The 21,741-nt window shown below is 36.5% G+C and overlaps 2 protein-coding genes across 2 annotated transcripts in view; one reads left to right on the top strand and one right to left on the bottom strand.

Annotated features, from left to right (window-relative positions):
- LOC145254865 (uncharacterized) overlaps positions 1–21,741 on the top strand; it is a 212,983-nt gene that overhangs the window by 16,632 nt on the left and 174,610 nt on the right. The gene's annotated exons all lie outside the window — the stretch shown is intronic.
- On the bottom strand, positions 12,825–21,555 carry LOC145254615 (uncharacterized). Its single transcript, XM_080113226.1, has 2 exons — positions 21,421–21,555; positions 12,825–13,527 (listed from the first exon to the last, which is right to left on the bottom strand). Exons 1-2 carry the CDS (start codon positions 21,553–21,555, stop codon positions 13,300–13,302), a joined length of 363 nt encoding a protein of 120 aa, XP_079969352.1. The 3' UTR covers positions 12,825–13,299.

Genomic DNA, 21,741 nt, shown 5'->3' with positions numbered 1-21,741 from the left:
AAAATCGGGTACTAGGCCACTTAGAGCCGGATGCACAGGCCGGATCAAAAATACCTAAGGCAGAAGAGAAATCGAACAAGGACACCCAACCAAAAATATCGCCTGAGAGTTTTCAGCAGGATTTATAACTCTGGAATCATACCAGTGCCAAGGCTGAACTGAACACGTTAACAAATCAACAACTGTCGAGTTAGTGCGAAAAACTCTTTTATAAAGAGCGCCACCTAGTATTAGGACCCCATCGATCTTTCTTGAACATTCTGGAAAGTTCTTGGACTTTCTTAACTTCTCTAAATCTTTCTATTTTTTTCTCTGTTATTTTATATTTTCGTAAAAGAAAATCTTTCTGAAATACCTCTTTATATATTTAGGGAAGATAGATTAAGCTTTCGTGACACTTGTCATAGAGAGGCATGACACCATAATGTGTTTTACTGGTGCAATATTAATTAAATTAAATTGATAAATGGAATGATTAATTAAAAGAAATAAAACGTCAACTATTGCCAAATATTATTTTTTACTCAAAACGAATGATATTTCTAAAATTTGAAAAGTTATATTCCTCATGTCTAGATGACAATAAAAGAGTAAACATTTTGTTAAGCGGCTGTTGTTTGTTTTTGTTTTCTTAAATTACGAACGAGTACGAATGGATTTCGAAAACGCTAATTGTAATTTTTAGAGGTTGCATTTCTCGTGGCTGCAGAAACACTACATGAATTAAATTTGTTTGAGTCGCTGCTGCATGACGGAAATTTAAAAATGGTAGATTTTGGTTTTCATCAATCTTATATTAAAGGAAAGTAGCTGAAAATGTTTAAACATTCATTTCATGAAAAACAAACAACGATGTAAACAATTATCTTTTTATCTGGACGCATGTGTATTGCATGTATGAAAGAGACCTACAGATAGTAGTTGATGTGGAACTGTAGTACCTTTGTCTAGTTACAAAGTTGTTCCTGTAATTGTAACGTAGTTGCGGTGTTCTTCAATTCGCATAGTCTGTTTACTTCGTAGACGTAACCTATGGTATTATTTCTATGCTTAAGTTGGTGATGTGACCGTTTCAGTTTCTATCTCCTTTTTGTTTTTTGTACAAGAGCAGTCACCGCCTATCAAAGGCTGAAGATTACTCGAGGATAAGGATTATGTGGTCAGTGAGATAGCACCGTGATGATAGGCAGCAGTGAACATTTGGAAAAAATTGATTATTGAATAGAACGGCTTAAACAGAACTTGTTTACATTGGACTTGAAAGCGACCATATTGTAGTAAGCTGGGGGAGAAGCTCTGCGGTATTGCGTTGTAAGCAAGAAGCTTTGCTCATGGAATTTGCGTTTAGTTTTCCATCCACCCATCCAGCGCAATCATAGCCAAGATTGAACACACTGCACCAGTGTGTAGTGTAATTCAAATCTTGTCGGCTCAAATATACGACACACTCACGTTGACACACTGGTTCTCGGCAGGTCACGGAAGTTAAGCAACGTTGAGCCTGGCCAGTACCAGGTGGGTGACCATTTGGGAAGGCGAGACGCTGTATGTACCGCGAGGTAAAATACAAGGTTGAGAAACTGGCGTAGTCTATCCTTCTCTCTAGGGTAGATGGGACTCTCTTAAACCATGGTAGGCACCGCATTTAGTGGGCGTCACGATAAAAAATACCATTGGTAGCCCTGGCGAAGCATCGTATTCAGCTACCGACAAGATTTGAAATTTAGTTTTAGGCACTGATAAAGTGTGGGGAAAATTGTTGGCAGTGATTATAATTGTTGTAAATGTTACATAGTTGAAGCTCAGTCGAACACCTGCCACGAAAATAACGACAGAGTAGAAATAGACTCGCAGCGCCTTTTCTGCGAGAAAGAGGTAATAAGGAGGAACTTCTCTGTCGTTACAGTCTTCTTCTTTATAACATATTGTTATTAATAAGCACCACAAATGCTCTTGGGTTGTAAAATATTCTTTGGATTTTATTTTTTCTACAGAGCATGCATGTACATTTATATAACTTCCCCATCCTCTCCTATAGAAAGCAGCTATCCGAAATCGAACTGCTCTCTTTCTCTGTAAATTCAGTAAAAAAAAAAAAGAAAAAGAAAGGGCTCCCCTGCTTCTTCAGCACGTCTAATTAGAACTTTCTGTCGCTGACGTAACTACTGAAACATATATCTCTTAATTGACTTCTAATTGGAAAATTCTACTTTACTTACTTTTGACCACCCGTGGATATTTCAGATTTCACACACACACACACACACACACACACACACACACACACACACACACACACACACACACACACACACACTATTATTTCATTATTATTATAGCCATTCTCTCTCTCTCTCTCTCTCTCTCTCTCTCTCTCTCTCTATCTCTCTCTAGTAGAAACTCCATTATTTAATATGAGTACATTATTTTGTTCTGATAAATGTCGGTTAATTTTGGACAGAAATTTTTTTATTTCATCAATCTTATATTAAAAATATTTACTAAAACAAAATAAACTTTTTCTCTAAACAAAATAAACTTTTTCTTTCTTGCAAGAAAAAAAAACAAAACAAATAGAATAATGATCTTTTTTTTTATATACAAATTTCTACAACGTTGCCCAGGGAGAAGGTGTAACATATATATTTATTAAAATTTTTACCTCTTTCTCTATACTTCTCTCTTTCCCACTGTCCCGTTTTTCTCTCGCTTGCCCCTTACTTTCTCCTCCGCTCAGCAATTCCCCTCTCTAGGCATATACAAGCATACACATGCATATTATTCGTTTTTATATATTCCCTGAGAAATGATTCGGTATAAGAGAATTAACACATTGGTTAAAAAAATCAGAGTTGCTTCCCTTTAGTACATAAATGAATATTTTTCGTTGTGGGTGTCTGTTTTGTCGGTTTTTTTTTTTTTTTTTACTTTTAGCCTACATACAAACATACACACAGAAACACAGTCAACTGCCTCTTATATTTTACATATAACTTAATAAATGTTACGCGTTACTTAAAATATCTTTATTCATAAAATTGTTTCTACGCAGCCCTTTCTTGAAAATTGATAAAAATGATGCTTTTAAAAGGCTTTCTTCAGTTGATATAATCCTCATCAAATAGAAAAAAGAAAAAAAATCATAGAAGAGTCAACATTGTGTGTTTATTCTGGCAGCCATCTTGTACCGGAACAAACACACGATGTTTAGTCTTCTATGAATTTTCTTTCTTTTTTCAACATTATATTATCATGCATTTTTTCTTTCTAAGCAAACCTTTCTATTTTTTCTGAAGAGTATATGCACGAAAAGAGTCGGTATTGACATAATACTTATCGATTGTTTCTGCATAACGAAACGAATCTGTAAAAAACGTACCGAATTTTAGCATGCTGGAGGAGCTGTTTTGCATGAAAAATAAATATTTGAATCTTGGAATGTAACTATACTGTAAGAGAGGGAGAGAGGGAGAGAGGGAGAGAGGGGCAGACTGACAGACAGACAAATAGACAGAGAAAAACCGTCCATAATCATTGACATGCTTTTTAAATTCAGTAACATTTGAAAAACCCGCACAAGAAGGATCGGGAAAAAGAAAACGATTTCTTATTCTTTGCATTAGAAAAGATTAAAGAAAGAAACAAAAACAAAAACAAAAAAAAAATGCCAAAAACAAACAAAAACATTTTATTAAAGTTATCTCAATTGGAATTGCTTTTTGACACTAAATAAGAATGTTAATTGCATTTTTTATACATTCATACAATTAAGCCAGTTAAATTTTTTAATTGCATATGTTGGCATCGTCATCATATATCTGTATATTCAAACGATAATTACTCTAATTAAGCTGATTGACGTAGCAAACACGTTTTTACATGGTACGCTACAGAAATTCACACACACACACACACACACACACACACACATACACACACACATACACACACACACACACACACACACACACACACACACACACATATATATATATATATATATATATATAATATTAAAAAAAGGAAACAAAAATGTTTGAAAAAAATAATCCATTTTCACAAAGTGTTTGTTAACCACCTCCCCACAAGGGCGTGGTATAAGTTAATGTTGATTAAATTTCAACTCCTTAACAAAAGAAAAAAAAATGACGCAAAAAAATACAAATTGCCACAGTCTAGAAGGATTTCACAACCTCTGATGAAGGATAGAACATATACTACATTGGTATTATTTGGATTCATCTGATTGCTGTTCTTAATTTGACTGTAATTTACTAATTAAATCGCACTCAAGATGAGAACAGTAGTTCTATGGATTCAAATGATACGAATAACCAACCCTCGTCGCCAAAATTTGAAAACAGATACTACATGTTTATCTTTGTCGAGCCAAATGATTTTGAAATAAATTATGATTCCATAAAGAGCTCGCTCCTCTCTCTTCTTTCTCTTTGTCTTTAAATATTTACATCATTTCATTCCTCTCACCACTTCTCTTATAATCGCTTTTATTTGAAAACATTTATGTACAAATATTCACCTCCCTCATCATTTTAGTATATATATATATATATATATATATATATATATATATATATATATATATATATATATATATATATATATACACAGTAGCGTCCAAAACTAAGGGACTGTCTGCTTTATCGTTATTTTCATGGCAAGTGCTCGTCTGAACTCCAATCTATACTCCCCCCTCACAAAACTTTCACGAGAAACACTCGTCTAACTTAAAACACTATCAACAATCTCCCGCACAAGTTATGATGCTCTAGTGAAAAAAAAGAAGAAAGCAGGCCCACAGCAATCTAAAGCGAGAGCTTCGCAAAGGTTTAATTGATGGTCTTAACCATGACACACAGAGCTGGAAATGCGACACTTGTGAACGAGTGCTTTTGTCAAAAGCTGGCTACGTCAACCACCTTAAGTCGCACAAAACTCCTGTTCATGTCAACTTTGCACCTATTAGTCCGAACCAAACGATCTGTTTAACATTCAGCAAAGTTTGCAAGTCTACTGCTAGTCTGAGAAGACATGTGATTGTTCATAGGAATACCCTTCAACCTACAGAGGAAGTCAACTCAGTGGAAATTGATCAATTTGTATGTCACATCTGCTTCAAGATGTGCAAGTCTGCGGCGGGAGTGCAGAGTCATCTGAGATGGCATGGGCGACAAGATTGGGAGAACTCAATGTGACGGCGATCATCTGGAAAGATGCAACAATCATCATATATATATATATATATATATATATATATATATATATATATATATATATATATATATATATATATATATTTTAGCGGAGGAAGGGAGGCTCCTTGCTTTGGCCGGTCGTAAAATACGCTTAAATATAATATTTTAATTTATCCAGATTTCGTATATATTATTATAGAGTCGTGATTTCTCAAGTAAAAAATATATCTGAGTATCATCAGCTAGAATCGAAAACCGAAAGCAAAACTGTAGCGTTCAAAGCTGGTAACGTTACCACTGTACCAACATAACACGCATATAAACTGATTAAAAATAAACTAAGATAAATGTACAAACTGTATAATGATTTTTTCAATTTTGACCCCTTAAAAACTATTCTAACCGGCTAAAGACCCATAAAAGAATGGTCCATAAAAAATCCAATCAGTTGAGGCCTTAATGTGACTTTTAGTTTCGGTACAGATAGAGTGTAAAAAGATAGAGACAGACAGACAGACAGACAGACAGACATAGTGAGTTTTATAAATCTAATATATAAAAAGCTATGTTTATCTTTCTGTCCGTCTCCATATTTTCAAACTCTATCCCTCTCGAAACTAGAAGTCGATGATTAGACTTTTTACGAATCATTCTTTTATTGGTCTTTAGCCGGTTAAAATAGTTTTAAGAGGCCAACAATGGGTCAAAATTGAAAAAAAATCGTTATGCATTTTGTACATTCGTGTTAGTTTATTTTCAAGCCTTAACCATTTTATATGGTTGGTACAGTGGTAATGCTACTTGCTTTGAATGCTGAAGTTTTGCTTTCAGTTTCGATTCTAGCTGATGGCACCCAAATAATTTTTTTTTTTACTTTTGAAATGACGACTCTACAGTAAAATATATGAAGTCTGGACAAATTAAAATATCATATTTTAGCGTATTTTATGATCGGGCAAAACCGGCTGACCCCCCCCCCCTGCTAGCCAGATTATATAAGTTACTTTGTGTGTGTGTGTGTGTGTGTGTGTGTGTGTGTGTGTGTGTGTGTGTGTGTGTGAGAGAGAGAGAGAGAGAGAGAGAGAGAGAGTTCCTTATAAGTTCCGAAACGACTGAGCCTATCTTTTGCAAATTTCACATAAAGGTAATTTATATATTTTTTCATAGACATGTTTTGTACAGAAATTCATCCACTAAGTATTGAATATCGAAAAAATCCGATTGAATTTTTTCTTATTAATGAGTTAAAATTACAATAAAAAAAGCCGCAAACCATTTTTTCGTTTGCATATTTTAAAACTCAACATTAATCAGAAGCGACTTTTCCAGAACATTCATCGTCAAACCCAAATATCAGCTGGCGTGATATTGTAAACAAACTTAGACAGAATTTGATGAACGATAATATTATTTATTTATTTATCTATTTATTATGAATTAGTCCATGGGACAAATTATTCCTCGTAATATACAACAATCAATAGAATCGATTGATTCTAGAATAAAACATACGCAATCTGCATAAATCAAAATATAATGTTTAAGCATATTGTATGACTAGGCAACGCCGGGATGCGAGCTAATATATTAGTGGCCACACAAGGCCACAGGGGAGACAACTAAGCAAAAAGCAAACCCTAAGAAAAATTCATCTCAAAGTAGCAAAACTAAACCTGGCTTGTCAATTGTAGGCAAATTTGGGCATATTTTATTGGTTTGATAATATAGGCCTTTTTTTACCAATTGTCATAAAATTTTGACCATAACTGAGCTCACCCAACCCTTTTCCCACACAGAGAATGTTAAATATCATGTGCGACATCACATTACAACCCGCGGTGCTCCCGTACATGCCAAGCCTCGACGATTGTGCCCGGGGAAGTTGGCCCTAGCTGCTCAGAATTTCAACACATGATGGACCTTGGAATAATACAGCCTTCAAGCAGCCCATGGTTATCTCCACTCCACATGGTACCGAAGAAATCGAAGGGAGACTGGAGACCCTGTGGAGAGACTACCGTGCTCTCAACGCAGTGACTGTTCCAGACAGGTACCCTATTCCACACCTGCATGACTTCTCAACTTCATTATACGAATCAACTGTTTTCTCCCGGATCGATTTAGTCCGTGCATACAATCAGATTCCTGTCGCTGAGGAAGACATTCCTAAGATGGCGATATGCACCCCCTTCAGACTATTTGAATTCACCTGCCCTGGACTTATGCCCTTGCATTCAAAAGTACAACCAGTCCAGGATTTTTCGGTACCTACTTCATTGTGTCAATTACGTCGTTATGTTGGACTCGTGAACTATTACCACCGTTTCATTCCAAACTGCTCGCATCACTTGTCCAAGCTCATGGATTCTCTTCGCATGCAAAAGAAGACCCTCTCTCTCTCTCACACGAAGCTCTCTCATCCTTTTATACATCCAAAATCGCACTGGTGAACTACACTAAACTTTCCTACATCAACCCTGACCCGGCAGCTAAGCTCTTTCTTTCGACAGACACTTCTGATGTAGCTGTTGGGGCTGTTCTCAATCAGATAGTGAACAGTGAAACACAACCTTTGTCTTTCTTTTCCGCCAAGCTAAGTATGACCCAGCAAAAGTGCAGTGGTTTTGGTCGAGAACTGCTCACCATGTACTTAGCAATAAAACATTTCCGCTACATGTTGGAAGGGAGACAATTCACGATTTTCACTGACTACAAACCACTGGTTGCTTCCCTTATATCGTCTATTTCTGGGAAACATACACCACGTGAATTACGACAGATGGACTATATCACACAATATTCTGCTGATATATAGTATTTACCTGGTAAAACGAATATTGTGGCAGACACACTCTCACGTTTTTGCGATCTCAACAGTCTTTAGAAGCCCCTTGATTTTGACTACATCACAACCGAGCAAGAACGTGATGCATCACTCACAGACTTTATGTCGACTTTAACAATTCCGCTAAAAAAGACACCAGCCCCTTTCTCAGACAAGCTCATTTGGCGTGATAGATCTGTTGCACATCCACGACCTTACCTGCCTCCATCGTGTCGGAAGTGCATTTTCCGGCATTTCCATTTGTGAAGCTCATTGCAGCTCACTTTTTCTGGCCCAGCATGAACGTTGACATATGCAAATGAACTAAGCATGTATTTCCTGCCAAACTACAAAAGTACATCGCCATACCAAATCCACTCCAGGCAACTTCTCTGTACCTGATGCTCGATTTTCACATGTCCACCTGGATATTGTAGGTTCACTGCCACTTTCCACTGGTCATTGCTATATGCTCACCATGGTAAACCATTTTACACATTGGCCAGAAGCAATTTCTTTGCATGACATTTCAATATGACCTTCACCGAGGTGCACGACTTATAGGATCTTCACCGAGGTGCGCGACTTGACACACAAAAAAAAAAACAGCCTCTTAATCACCTGCTAACGCACGCGTCACTGTAACGTCCAATGACAACAACAACAACCTTCTCACTCGACCTGCCTTTTATACCACTATCTCAATCCCTTTTCTTGCACATGCGCCTGTAGATTCCTGACAACCTCGAGATTTCCGCTTATAAAAACCCAAGTTTTGTTGTCGCGCATGCCTATACAAGGCACAAACACGTGGGCGCTTGTTTTGTTGGTAAGTACTACATTCAACAGAAGTTGTAGCCCGTGCATTTGTAGAGAACTGGATCTCTAACTTTGGTGTACCCACCACTGATACTACCAACAGAGGTTCCCAGTTTACGTCACACACCTTCAGAGAACTTTGCAAGTCTTTCAGAATTTCTCACATTGTAACCACCGCCTATCATCCTTCTGCTAACAGGATGGTAGAGCGCTTTCATCATCAACTAAAATCTGCACTAGCTGCTCAGCCCAAACCGCATCACTGGAGTGAAAATTTACGGCTTGTTCTTCTAGGATTCTGCTCCATTATTAAAGAAGATTGAATGCTACACCAGCAGAGATGGTTTTAGGAACCACTCTTCACCTTCCAGGGGAATTTTTCACGGTCAACAGGTCCATATCCACCACCACCTCTGATTATGCTGACCGTTTGAAACTCGTAATGTCTCGAGTCATGTACACTCCACCGCGCTCTGTCACTTTCAAACGATACTACCCACCTGATCTCCATTCATGCAAGTACGTCTTCATCCAAATTGACTCGATACAAAGACCACTCCAGTAGGATGTAGTGACATATACAGTTTGCTAAAAAGTTGCTCCTGTATGTAAAAGTAAGTTTAAAAAAGGTTTTAGTATTTTTCAGAGCCATTTCCTTTGCCGCCGAAAAGTTGAAAATTTGACTGAAAATGCATATATTAAAAAATACAAGAAAATTTATTACTCAGTTATACCATAAGAATTGCATTTTAAAAGTAAATAATTGCACTGTGGAACAAAAGAACATAGAGTTAAGCATTCCAGTCGCTCTTTGTGCTGTATTTAGCCATTTGCTTTCATGATTCAATCTTAGCACGAATGTATCCATCTCGGTGAAGTTCTCCACACACTGTCGCTGATGCCTCAGTGACAATTTTTATATGTCTCTCAACTGCTTGTGTATGGCAGGGAAACTTATCCAATTCAAAACTGATTCGGCTCTGCTTCTGATGCCTTCCTCAATTTAAGGATCTGTGAAAATTCTTGTTAGTGGAAGTTCACATCTCGGAATTTCGATCCAGTCAACCATTTCATAATAGTCCTCAGCATTGAAATTCAATGTTGGAATTTGGAACTTTCTTACTCTTTTAGTTTTCACTTCTCTTGATCTTGCAATTCTTCCGAGGGCTAGTTCCCTTATTTCTTCCCTTTCATCTTTCATCATTGCCAACAGAATATTTTCTGGATGACCAAAGTACCCATTATGCTGAATACATTTATCGACTGATTTTCGAACATTTTTTGGAAGGTACCTGGAAAGATGAATAACATTCCACAGGTGTTGAGCTCCATAGAAACATTGGGGCCTCAGTTTAATGCTAAACCAAGTTGGAGCATAAACTTTCATGACATATTCTGCCATGATCTTTAACTCCTTCGATGGATTCAAGGTAGAAATATAGTCTCAGAATTCTATTGGCCATAGTTAACTATCTTGAATGCACCATGGCTCCTTGTTCTTTTGATGCAAAGTTTGATGGCATAACACCATTGTTGACAGCCATAGAAATATTATACAGGTATTTTTGATCTTTACTCAGGGATGATAGGCCTTTAAACTCTGGTAAGTTTCCATTTATGACTTCAACTGCCAGCGATTGACATGTGACAAGAGCTTTACCAATTTTTCCACTGAAAGCAGTATGACCACTTGTGCCATCCAAAAAGGTGAAGATGCTTCTGAGAGGTAATTCATTCATATGCATCATGCAAACCAGCCACTGAAGGGGTCTATTTATATGCACCTCAAATCGTCGAATTATGCCATTGTGGGATCCTGTATTTACTGCTGTTCCGTCACGTCCTACAGTCCTTACATCATTTAGAGGCAAGTCATTTTCATAAAAATAATTAGTCAAAGCAGTAAAAATGTTAGCAAATGATCCACTTGAAGGGGTAACATGGCTTAAGTACTCTGAATTGGGCTCATTTTGTAGAACAACATGTTCTTCTGTAATTCGACACTTCGTGTTCACAGATGGGAGACATCTAGTAACATCTTTTCTTCCATCAAAGAATATGGAGTTTAATGTCTGAAGTTTGTCTGAGGCAATATATCTAAGTTGGCTTCGCAAACGTTCGCGTTCTCTCCACAACTTTGATCTATCACCTGCCTGCGTTTCGTAATTTTCTGTCACGATTCCATAATCAGTAAGAGTAGCTGTGGCAATGGCAGCACCAACTGTATTTGGAACAACATATCTATCACATTCTCTGGCCAAAGTTGGAAGTGACGTCATATTTTTAGATGATCTATGTGATTCTTCATAAATGTCCTCAGAAGAAGAATCCGAGTTTGAACTGTCTGAATTACTGATGTGATCTAAACTTGTTGAAGTTCCTTCATCCAGTATGGCAACTTTATTGTAATACTGCTTTCGTTTTTCATTTCAAATTCTTTTTTGTCTTAAAAATTCACTAGCTTCCTTGTCAACTGTGTCTATGACCATTTCTCGGTTTGATCTTTTGTCATCTAAAAATGATTGTTCAGCACGTGGCACTTTTTTGTCGTTAGGACAGGTACAGAAATCAAATTTACGGTGGCAGGCAGCAATGTCAAACAACAGATTTCCTTTAGCACTCAGTTGTTCTATTGCATTTTGCTTTTGTAATTGTTGTGGTTGCAAGGTTGAACAATAATTAGTAAGGAAATACAATGAAGACGCAAACAACAAGATAACGCAATAATAAGTGTATTAAAGAAAAGGTATATTTACAATATGTACAAATGACGGTGTCGAGTCAGAGAGTCTTGGTGGGAGGACATGTACGCTCTTCGGCGTCACTTCGGGTGGCATTTGAGAAAGACACACCAAGGCCAACCTAGGCTTGCCATTTATAGTGTTATGTTATTCGCATATGCAAATAAGTGGTTGCCACCCCAACACCCCCCTCCCAAGATTTGAAGTCACACAGATTTCAATATCTTTTTCTTTTTGGGTTTACCATTAATGGTTCATTCACTTTTCTTTTCCTACCTGATCTTCGGGGTTCAGGTGCATTTTGAGGCGGTTCCAAATTAAAAGATTCGTATATGATATCTATGGTGTCCTCCTCTTGTCGTATCATCATCATCTTGGATATGACGTTTTTTTATCTGATTTAGGTGCCTTTTATGTATATTCTGTGGACCTTTAATCATATATGTACAATCACCAATGCGTTTATCCACAACTCCACATTCCCAGTAAGATGTCTTATTTCTGTAGCACTTAAAATATACTCGATCTCCCGAGTTATATTTCTTTCTTCTCGTGTGTGTAGTGTTTCGTATAATTGCCTGACTTGGCAATAGCTTGTCAAACGCTGATTTTACCTTTCTGGCAAGCATTAGATCAGCTGGTGATATGTTTGATGGTGTACTAGGATGTGGTGTAATTCTATATACTTGCAAGAATTGTTGCAAAGCTTTTTCTGTTGGTGTTCCAATGGATTTCTTTAACGCTAGTTTTAGCGTGTCCACGAACCTTTCCGAGAGGCCGTTCGACCTTGGATGATACGGCGGAGTCGTGATGTGCTTCACTTGGAACGTGTCGCAAAATTCCTTAAACTCTGCGGATGTGAACTGCGTTCCGTTGTCAGTGACCAGAGTGTCTGGTACACCGAATCTTGCAAACAACTCGTGTAGGAACCCTATTGAGTTGTTCGTTGTTTTGTTTACGGAGAACAGTAATTAGAATCCACTGGTGAACTTTTTTCGTAGGTTACTTCCTTGCTTTTCGTAATACGGGTCTGACCTGTCGTTTTTGCGACAGAACAAAGTTCGCTTTTCGTTTGCAAGTTGGTCCTTTAGTAAGATTTGTCGTGTAGCGACAAAACAAAAATTCACTTTTACGTTCGTTTGCAAGTCAGATTCCCAGAAAACGGCGTAAATTGTCGCTTTTGCCACGTTAGAGTTTGTTTTTTTTCACTTGAGTTGAAACTTCTCTTTAGCGTAAAATCCGTTTACTCGTCAACACTTTGCATTCCTTAAAAAAATGGTCAACCTTTGCGTTGTACTTTTTTTTTTTTAAATAGTTCTTCGTCAAACTGTTATATTTGACGCTTCATATCTCGTCGCCAACTGTTGTGGTTGCAAGGTTGAACAATAATTAGTAAGGAAATACAATGAAGACGCAAACAACAAGATAACGCAATAATAAGTGTATTAAAGAAAAGGTATATTTACAATATGTACAAATGACGGTGTCGAGTCAGAGAGTCTTGGTGGAAGGACATGTACGCTCTTCGGCGTCACTTCGGGTGGCATTTGAGTAAGACACACCAAGGCCAATCTAGGCTTGCCATTTATAGTGTTATGTTATTCGCATATGCAAATAAGTGGTTGCCACCCCAACAGTAATCCTTTTTTCTTTAACACATTTCGCAATTCATATCGAAGACTTACAATTTTTTGCAGCGTTACAGTTGGAATACTAGATTTAATCCATACTCCCATGGCAGGGCAGATATAGCAATATCAGTGACAATTTTTGACGAGGGGCGAGTTTTTGGTAGATCACTTTGCCACTTTGCATAGAAACACATAACATCAGCAATGCTTGGCAGCTGGTTATCAGCTAAGTCAGACATAGCACCATAGACAGGACAACTTGTCTTGCTTCTAGTTTTAGCTGCCATAATATTCAACTGCAAAAGAGAAAGACAGTGAGTCAGTTTAAAATAGTATAGTATAGCACAGTGTAATATATAGCCAATAGCATTTTGAGAAAGAATTTATTGATTAGTGACTAAAACATTCTCAGAACAGTATTTTTATTGAAAATAGCAACATTCCAAGAATATAACAGTATATTTCTAGTATCAAAGTTAAAGAAACAATAACTTTATATTTCGCGTATAACGGATACATAGCAAAAGTTGACATTGATGGCGGCAAATGAAAACAATGTAATATAATATCAAAATTGGTATAATTCCTTTCTTTAATAAGAGGAGCAACTTTTTTTCACTATCGAAAATTAATGACAAAAAAAGTTTGATCTCACTACACCCTACTCTCCAACCACTCTACGATGGACCATATCTCGTTTTAGAACGTTATGAGAAGTATTTCGTCATCGATCGCAATGGTAAGCATGACACGATCGCAGTAGATTCACGTTAAACCCGCCTTCTTGGAAAGCTTGTATGATTCTAATTTTCCTTCTGCAAGTTTTTCAGATTCAAAACCAGTAATCATACCCAGTCCTGACCCGATCGTCACACCAGATTCAGACGTCGTCATTACACCTGCTGCTTCCACACCATATAATGAACCAGACATACACTCCCCAGACCCTGAAACTGCACCTACACCTGCAACATGCATAACTCGAAGTGGTCGTCATGTAGTATTTCCACACAAATACGCAGACTTCGACACTTCTTAAAATTTTTTTTTCTATTTCCTCTTAATTCCAATACTCTTGGTCCACATACATATGCATGCTCTTTTCCATTTTTCTTTCATTTTAGCTTCCAGCTATCGGGGGGGGGGAGGGATATTATAGTGAGCCGTTTACATCTGCCAAATTTGCTTTGTCTAGATCAAACACACAGACAAAGAAAAAACTGTGTGCAGTAGCACACACATGCAAACATCACATAACTTTGATATGTGTGCATTTCCTGTGACCTCTAACATAGTCTTCCATTTCGCTTCTCTTCTCCCTCTTTTTCGCTTGGCATCAAGCAGTGCACACATAAACATGTGCGTACCATAAACATGCATCATTGGGTGAGGTAAGGCTTACATTTTTCTTTGTATAAACATTGTTACCTGTAAGATGCTTACACGTAGAGCTAATACAGTATGAACAATCCAAGACTGTTATAATTAAGCTATATATTGCTCGTGTAAAATATGAACTATAACCTCTATTTGTGCACACTTCCACAGCGGTCAACATGTACAAGCAACTATCACACGTCCTTACATACCTCCTAAATTATTGCATCAATGTATGAACTTTGTTTAAATAAATAATATAGTTTTATATATATACTGGTATATGACCACGCAACAGATAGTATAATAATCTTTAAAAAGCCTGCAAATTTTCATGTAGTTTCGTCCCATAGAACCAAAGATATGAACATTTCAATATTCAGTTTGGCTACGGGCATATATATATATATATATATATATATATATATATATATATATATATATATATATATATATGATTAAAAATTCCATTATTATTAATGCAAACAGATATAGGAAAATAACACATTCATGAGTTCGTAATAAAAATAAATAATAAAAAGACATTCATGAATGAAATACAATGAACATTAAAACATATATGTCCTGGGTTTGGTACACCTTGCTGAAATAAACACATGGGGAGACTCTTTCAAAACCAGAATATGCAGTAGACAAACGAACAGCATATGTAAGTAGCGAAAAATGGTAACTTTCAAAGTTAAATTTATTACAAAACACTACACTATGGTAGGGAAGGGATAATGAGGTTAAGTAAAAATTAAAAAAAAACAATTTATAAAGATGGGGAGGGGTATCTTTGTATACTATCCGAAGATGCCAACGAGAAATACATCAATATAAGAAAATATATCAATCCAAACAGAATAATGGCAAAATGAACCCAATGTCTTAATATACAAGAGAAATGTTCATAAGAGTGACTTACTGAATTTACTTTTTTCTTTTCTCTTTTTTCTTTTGTTTCAAGCAGATTTCTTTCATTTCTTTTTGAGCGGATTAAAATACATATTCACAAAGTTCGCCGCTTGTCACGGCCAATGTCACCTTAGTTCGCCATTTATCGCGTCCTTTCGCTGCTGATATGGAGTTTCTCCCAGGCATTATCTCCTTTGACGGTTTCAAGCCGCTCTTTCGCTTTTCTATCACTGCCGGGTGGGAATTTCGCACACCCGCTTGGCACGACGGTCAAGTAGTAACTGTTCTGTATCAAAAGGTCTCTTTTCCTCTTTTTCCCCTTTCTCTCTCCCTCTTCTCTTCTCAGTTCATTTCTTAGCTCTTTCTTTTCTATATTTATTGCTTAGCAACTAGCAAAGGTTATAAAATGGGTTTCTGAGCAAATGACCCGGTCATCTGCTAACGTGCTTGTCAAAAGGCTTTTCTCACCTCTCTCTCTCTCTCCTTCTCCCATACTGTCTTTTCTCTCTCTCTCTCTCTCTCTCTCTCTCTCTCTCTCTCTCTCTCTCTCTCTCTCTCTCTCTCTCTCTCTTGGAAACTATGTTCATTTGCTGCGGTGATAACATAACAAAATAACAAGAAAAACGATACACTTATCGTTGGCCTGAAATTAAATATTTCAATTTTTATTTAAATATGTAATCCAACTTATAGGTTATAAAGTAAATTTCACAGTGTATAAGGAATATTTGATACTAGAGACATTCATAATCGTACCTATTTCCAAAAGAAGGGATATATATATATATATATATATATATATTAGATTCACTAGAAAGTTCTTGCGGAATTTTAAATAAGTTTTCGTTATAATACCTTTACTTTATATATCATTTCAAATAGCATTTTCACTCTATCTAATCGTTTAAATTACAATCATTTTGAAACAATTATGTCTTCTTTTCAGAACGCTGAATACAAGATAGAAAAAAAAGCAAATTCGCATAATTTTCTTATTTCAATTCAAGCTAGACCAAAAAACTGATGAAACAGCTTGCCGATATCAATGAAGCGTTTTGCCCAAGAATTACTACTAGGCAGCACAATGGTGGTGTAAGAAATTTCGTAGCAATGACGAGAGTCTTGAAGATGATGAGCGTCGATGGGATGTTGACAATGATCAATTAAGAGCCTGAGTCAAAACCAATACACGCAGAACTGTTCGAGAATCTGCTTCTGAATTAGAAGTAACATATACGATGATTTCCAACCACTTGAGAGAGATTGGAAAAACAAAAACTTTATAAATGAGTGCCTCATGAATTGGACGACAACCAAAAGAGACGTCGTTATGAAGTGTCATTCGCTTCCTTTGTGCAATAAGAACCACCTGTATCTCGACCGGGTTCTAACTTGCGATGAGAAGCGGGTTTTTTACAACAATCAGCGACGCTCAGCTCAGTGGTTAGACACTGACGATGTTCCACGACACTTCCTGAAGCCAAAGTTGCACCAAAAGAAGGTCATGCTGACTCTTTGGTGGTCTGTGACCGGTCTCATTCATTACAGTTTTTTTAATGCAGGCGGAAAAGTACTGTCAACAAATAGATGAGATGTATCAGAAACTTTGGCAACAACATCCACCATTAAAAAGGCTCAATTCTTCTCTATGACAATGCCCCCACCAAACTTTGCTAAACCAACCCTACAGAAGTTGAACGAATTCGGCTACGAAACTCTGCCATCAACTACCATACTCTCCAAACCTCTCACCTACCGTCTACCACTTTTTCAAGCATCTCGACAACTTTCTGCATAAGAAATTCTTTAAAAATTTAAGTGGTATGAAAACCGACTTCAGCGACTTCATCGCCACGAGACCGAAAGATTTTTTACATTGTTGGCATGAATACACTTGATTTGCATTGACAATTTGTCCCTCAGTCCTCATTTTAATGAGTGATTTTTCTGACAAAGGTAGAAGAAAAAGCTGTATTCTAGGTTGGCAGTATTTTGCATGGACAGTCGTCAGAGTTGTCAGAAATTTTGTTTCTATGTCTATCCTTGTGGCCATGTCACTAGTAAGGGTGCTGGAGATAAACGTTTTATTTGGGCTGGCTGGTTACTTTTAATGCATCTAAAAACAAGCTTTTGTCTTTACATCATCAACGCTCTGATCCTCATCTGGCATCAATTGAAATAAATGGCTCTCGTCTTAGGGAGACTCCATGTTTTGACAAACTCCTGGACTTGACCATTACTCCTGATATGAAACGGAACACAGACATCAAATCTGTTGCCAAGGTCTCTGGGAAAATGGTTGGATCCTTTTATTGATCCAATAGATATCTCACTGCTGGTGCAATTCTCTCTATATATAAAAGCCCAAGGATGGAGTACTGTTGCAATATCTGGGCAGGGGCTGCTAGAAAGACCTTACTCTGCCTTGACAGAGTTCAAAATAGACTTTGTAGCCTAGTGGGGGATGCCCTTTTCTCTTCCCTGCAACCGCTTTCTCATAGAACAGACGTTGCAAGCCTGTCTCTGTTTTATCGTTATTTTAATGGCAATTGCTCGTCTGAGCTCCAATCAATGGTCCCTCCTCGCCAAACATTTACAAGAAACACTCGTCTAGCTAAAAACACTATCAATAATTTCTCCCACTATTTATCCATGCCTAAACCTGAACAAATTTATTTTCTTAGAACTGCACACCTGTAGAACTCTCTTCCATTTGCTTGCTTTCCGGATGACTATAATATGGTCTTCTTCAAGTCCAATGTAAACAAGTTCTTGATGAGCCGTTCCCCTTAAGTAATCCAATTTACCAAATTTCCACTACTAACAATTACTACGTCACTGTCACATTGACCACTGTACAGTTATTAACCCTTATCCTCGAGTGGCCTCTGGGCCTTGATAGAACATTAATGCCACACAAATACAACAGGAATATAATGAACTAGCTAATATTTAGTAGCATAGTCCTTCTGCAACTTGACATCCTGCAATATTTTGGGCATTCCTTGAATTAGTCTGTGGCAGTACTCTGGTGAAAGGGCATTCCACTTCTTTTTAATTTTTGTCCAAAGTTCTTCCAGATTTGAAATGTTATCATTGCGTAGCTGTTGCTTGATATAATATCATATGTTTCTGATAGGATTGCGGTTGGAGATTGTGCAAGCCAATCCAAACACGGAAAATCATGCTCTTCAAGGAAACTCTTGACATTGCCAGCTGTGTGAATGCAAGCATTATCCTGTATGAAGATGAGATTGTCATCCGAATATCAAAGTAGGGTACAAAAGTCAACATATTAATGTCCTTAGTCGAACTAATTCTATCTTGTAAGCGAACTATAGCACTGGACCATTGGCACTAATAATGCCCCACACCAAAACTGAACCTTCACCATCTTTTGAAACTGTGCACTTTGAATTAAATTCTTTGTCCTTCCTTCAGCGAACTTACTGCCTACCATCATTGCCTAGCCTATTGAACTTGCTTTCGTCTGTAAAAATTACTTTCGCCGAATATGAAGAGTCATGATCTTCATTGCATCTGACGAAGTCCAGACAGTGCTTTCTGTTCTTTACAGAAATCATTGCCTTTCATCTTGCAACACAGCCTCGCAAATTAAATTCCTTCAATCTGTTCTTAACTGTAGAAAGAGAACTTTTTGACAAGATTACACTATTGTTATATTTGGGGAGCTGTTTCAAATCTGTTTCTGAGGCTGCGGATTTTGATAGCATTGTCTCTGGGATGACCAGATTTAGGAGCATCACAAACACTGCCGGTATTTTGGTGTTTTTTGCACAGTCATTCGTATTGTTTTCTCATGACATTTCAATCCGCTGCCGATTGGATCAACCAGAAAGGTAGAGATTAATGAACTTCTGAGGATCAGTAAGAGGCATATGGACTAACGTTGTATAACCTGGAACAACAACAATTACGATTGGAGATGCTTTGTTGCCTAAAAAGTGAATATTTTAAGTTGATATTAAGCTCATTTATTGCTGCGGGGTTTCTTTTTGCCTTCTCGATTTGAATTTAATTTTTTAAATTGACGTGAACACTAGGGTACTTCAATTAAAAATCAAATATGAACAAGCAAAATTATAGAGAAATAAAAGGCGAATCAAAAGAGGCATAGGTTGTTTAAACAGTTACATTCAATTTAGCTTAAATTTGCGATTTTTGAAAAAATAACCAGTGTAGACTTTCTTTTCGGCGCCACTGTGTGTGTGTTTGTGCGTGTGTGTGTGTGTGTGTGTGTGTGTGTGTGTGTGTGCGTGCGTGCGTGTGTGTGTGAGTGAGTAATGATGGGACAATATATATATAAAAAAAATTTAATTTTACATCAATTTAACCTGGACATCTGTAATTCTGTTTCCCATTCTTATGGATTATCAATTGACTTATTGGGATTTATCCTGTTTCTTCCCTCTTTTTCAATGGATTTTTACCATATCCTTTTATATTTTTCTTTGTTCCTGCTTTCGTAATCATTATGAATCTTTATCAACTTTCACTAGCTGTAAAAACATTTTATGTAAATATCATTTAATTAATATTTGTAGTTTCTTTTCATGCATTAACCTGTAAAATGTATTGTATATTTTGCAAACCTCTTTCCCCTTACGAGAAGAATTACATTTTTCGAAAATCTGCGGAATAAGGTCTTTTAAGTTTATTTGTACACCATTGTTTGATAATTAAAAAATTCTGTACACCTCTTTTGCAGGTTTGTAATGTCTTTTTGGAAATTTGAATTAATTTTCAATAATTAGATTTTTCTATTATATATATATATATATATATATATATATATATATATATATATATATATATATATATATATATATATATATGTATATATATATATATATATATATATATATATATATATATATATATATATATAGAGAGAGAGAGAGAGAGAGAGAGATTCAGGACTATTGTCAAAATCGGCATACAATTTCCATAAAAGTTTAATTCTAAAAATATTAAAATTTATTTGTGCCAAGACGCATCATCAGTCGAAAACATCTGACGATCCAAATTTTATTTCTTCTTCTTCTTCTTCTTCTTCTTCTTCTTCTTCTTCTTCTTCTTCTTCTTCTTCTTCTTTCTCTCTCTCTCTCTCTCTCTCTCTCTCTCTCTTAAAATTTTTTTTTATATTTTCTAGTCTGTCAGTCGTGGGTAGTCAGAGAACGCGCCAGGTTTATTCTTGTGAAAGTCGGCATAGTTGCTTTATTTTAGGATTGTTTTAAAAATAACTCAAGCACATCACGAGTGGGAAGAAACAACAAAAAAAAATCTATTGAATTTCTACAGAGGCGGTTTCTTTATTTCCTTTATTTTCTTTACCAAAAGAAGAACGCACAAAGTTCGAGTCAAAATGAGGTCAGGATTAGGACAGAAAAAAATATTTTTTCTGTTAGTTTTAGATTTCTCCAATCATGTTTATGAGGTGCAATGTCCGTCGCTACGAATGAAAGCGACAACACCGAATTCAAATTAAATCGGATTGCGTTAATACTGTAGGCAAAGGTATAGATATGCACCCCCTCACAGAGGTAAGATAAGAGCCCGTGTTCATGTACATCGGAATAATTGCAAATTATATCACATTTCGTTATCAATTTTTGCACCTATACAAGTAACAACAGTTATGAACATGTCCTTATACGTCTAGTACCGAGCATGATCGTCCCATTGTTGTGCCGGTTCAAAGTTATTGTCCAAATATTATTATTTTTTATGAACTAGGATTAAGATTTTTGTTTTGAACTAGAGTCAATCCTGCAACAAAGGTATTTTCCTTTTGAAACAAAAATCACTACTCGAGTTCATATAAAAAAAATAATAATGCTTATTTTTTTATATTACAAATGGTAATCACTTACCCAAGGCTGAATGGACGAATTGCAGAATAAGGAGTGTATGATGCCATATGTGATGACGTCATATATAATGGCGTCATATATGATGATGTCATATTCTGACAGCATAAATAATGACGTCAAATGTGAAGGCGTCATATATGGCGTCATAGCAAAAAAGTTTCAAAAGAGTCGGGCAAAAATTAAATTATATATGAATTATTATAGTAATAATAATGTTAGTCCCTTTAAAATCTCGGTCTTATTGTGGAGCACTTTAAAGTTGAAATAAAAGTCGGTTACTTAAGCTCGCATGCGCAGATCATGATGTTATAATCATTAAAT

This window comes from Euprymna scolopes, chromosome 30 (genome assembly GCF_053919585.1).
Source record: "Euprymna scolopes isolate OS-2025 chromosome 30, ASM5391958v1, whole genome shotgun sequence".
NCBI lineage: Eukaryota > Metazoa > Mollusca > Cephalopoda > Sepiida > Sepiolidae > Euprymna > Euprymna scolopes.
The sequence above is the reverse complement of the archived record's forward strand: the minus strand, read 5'-3'. Positions and strand labels throughout refer to the sequence as shown.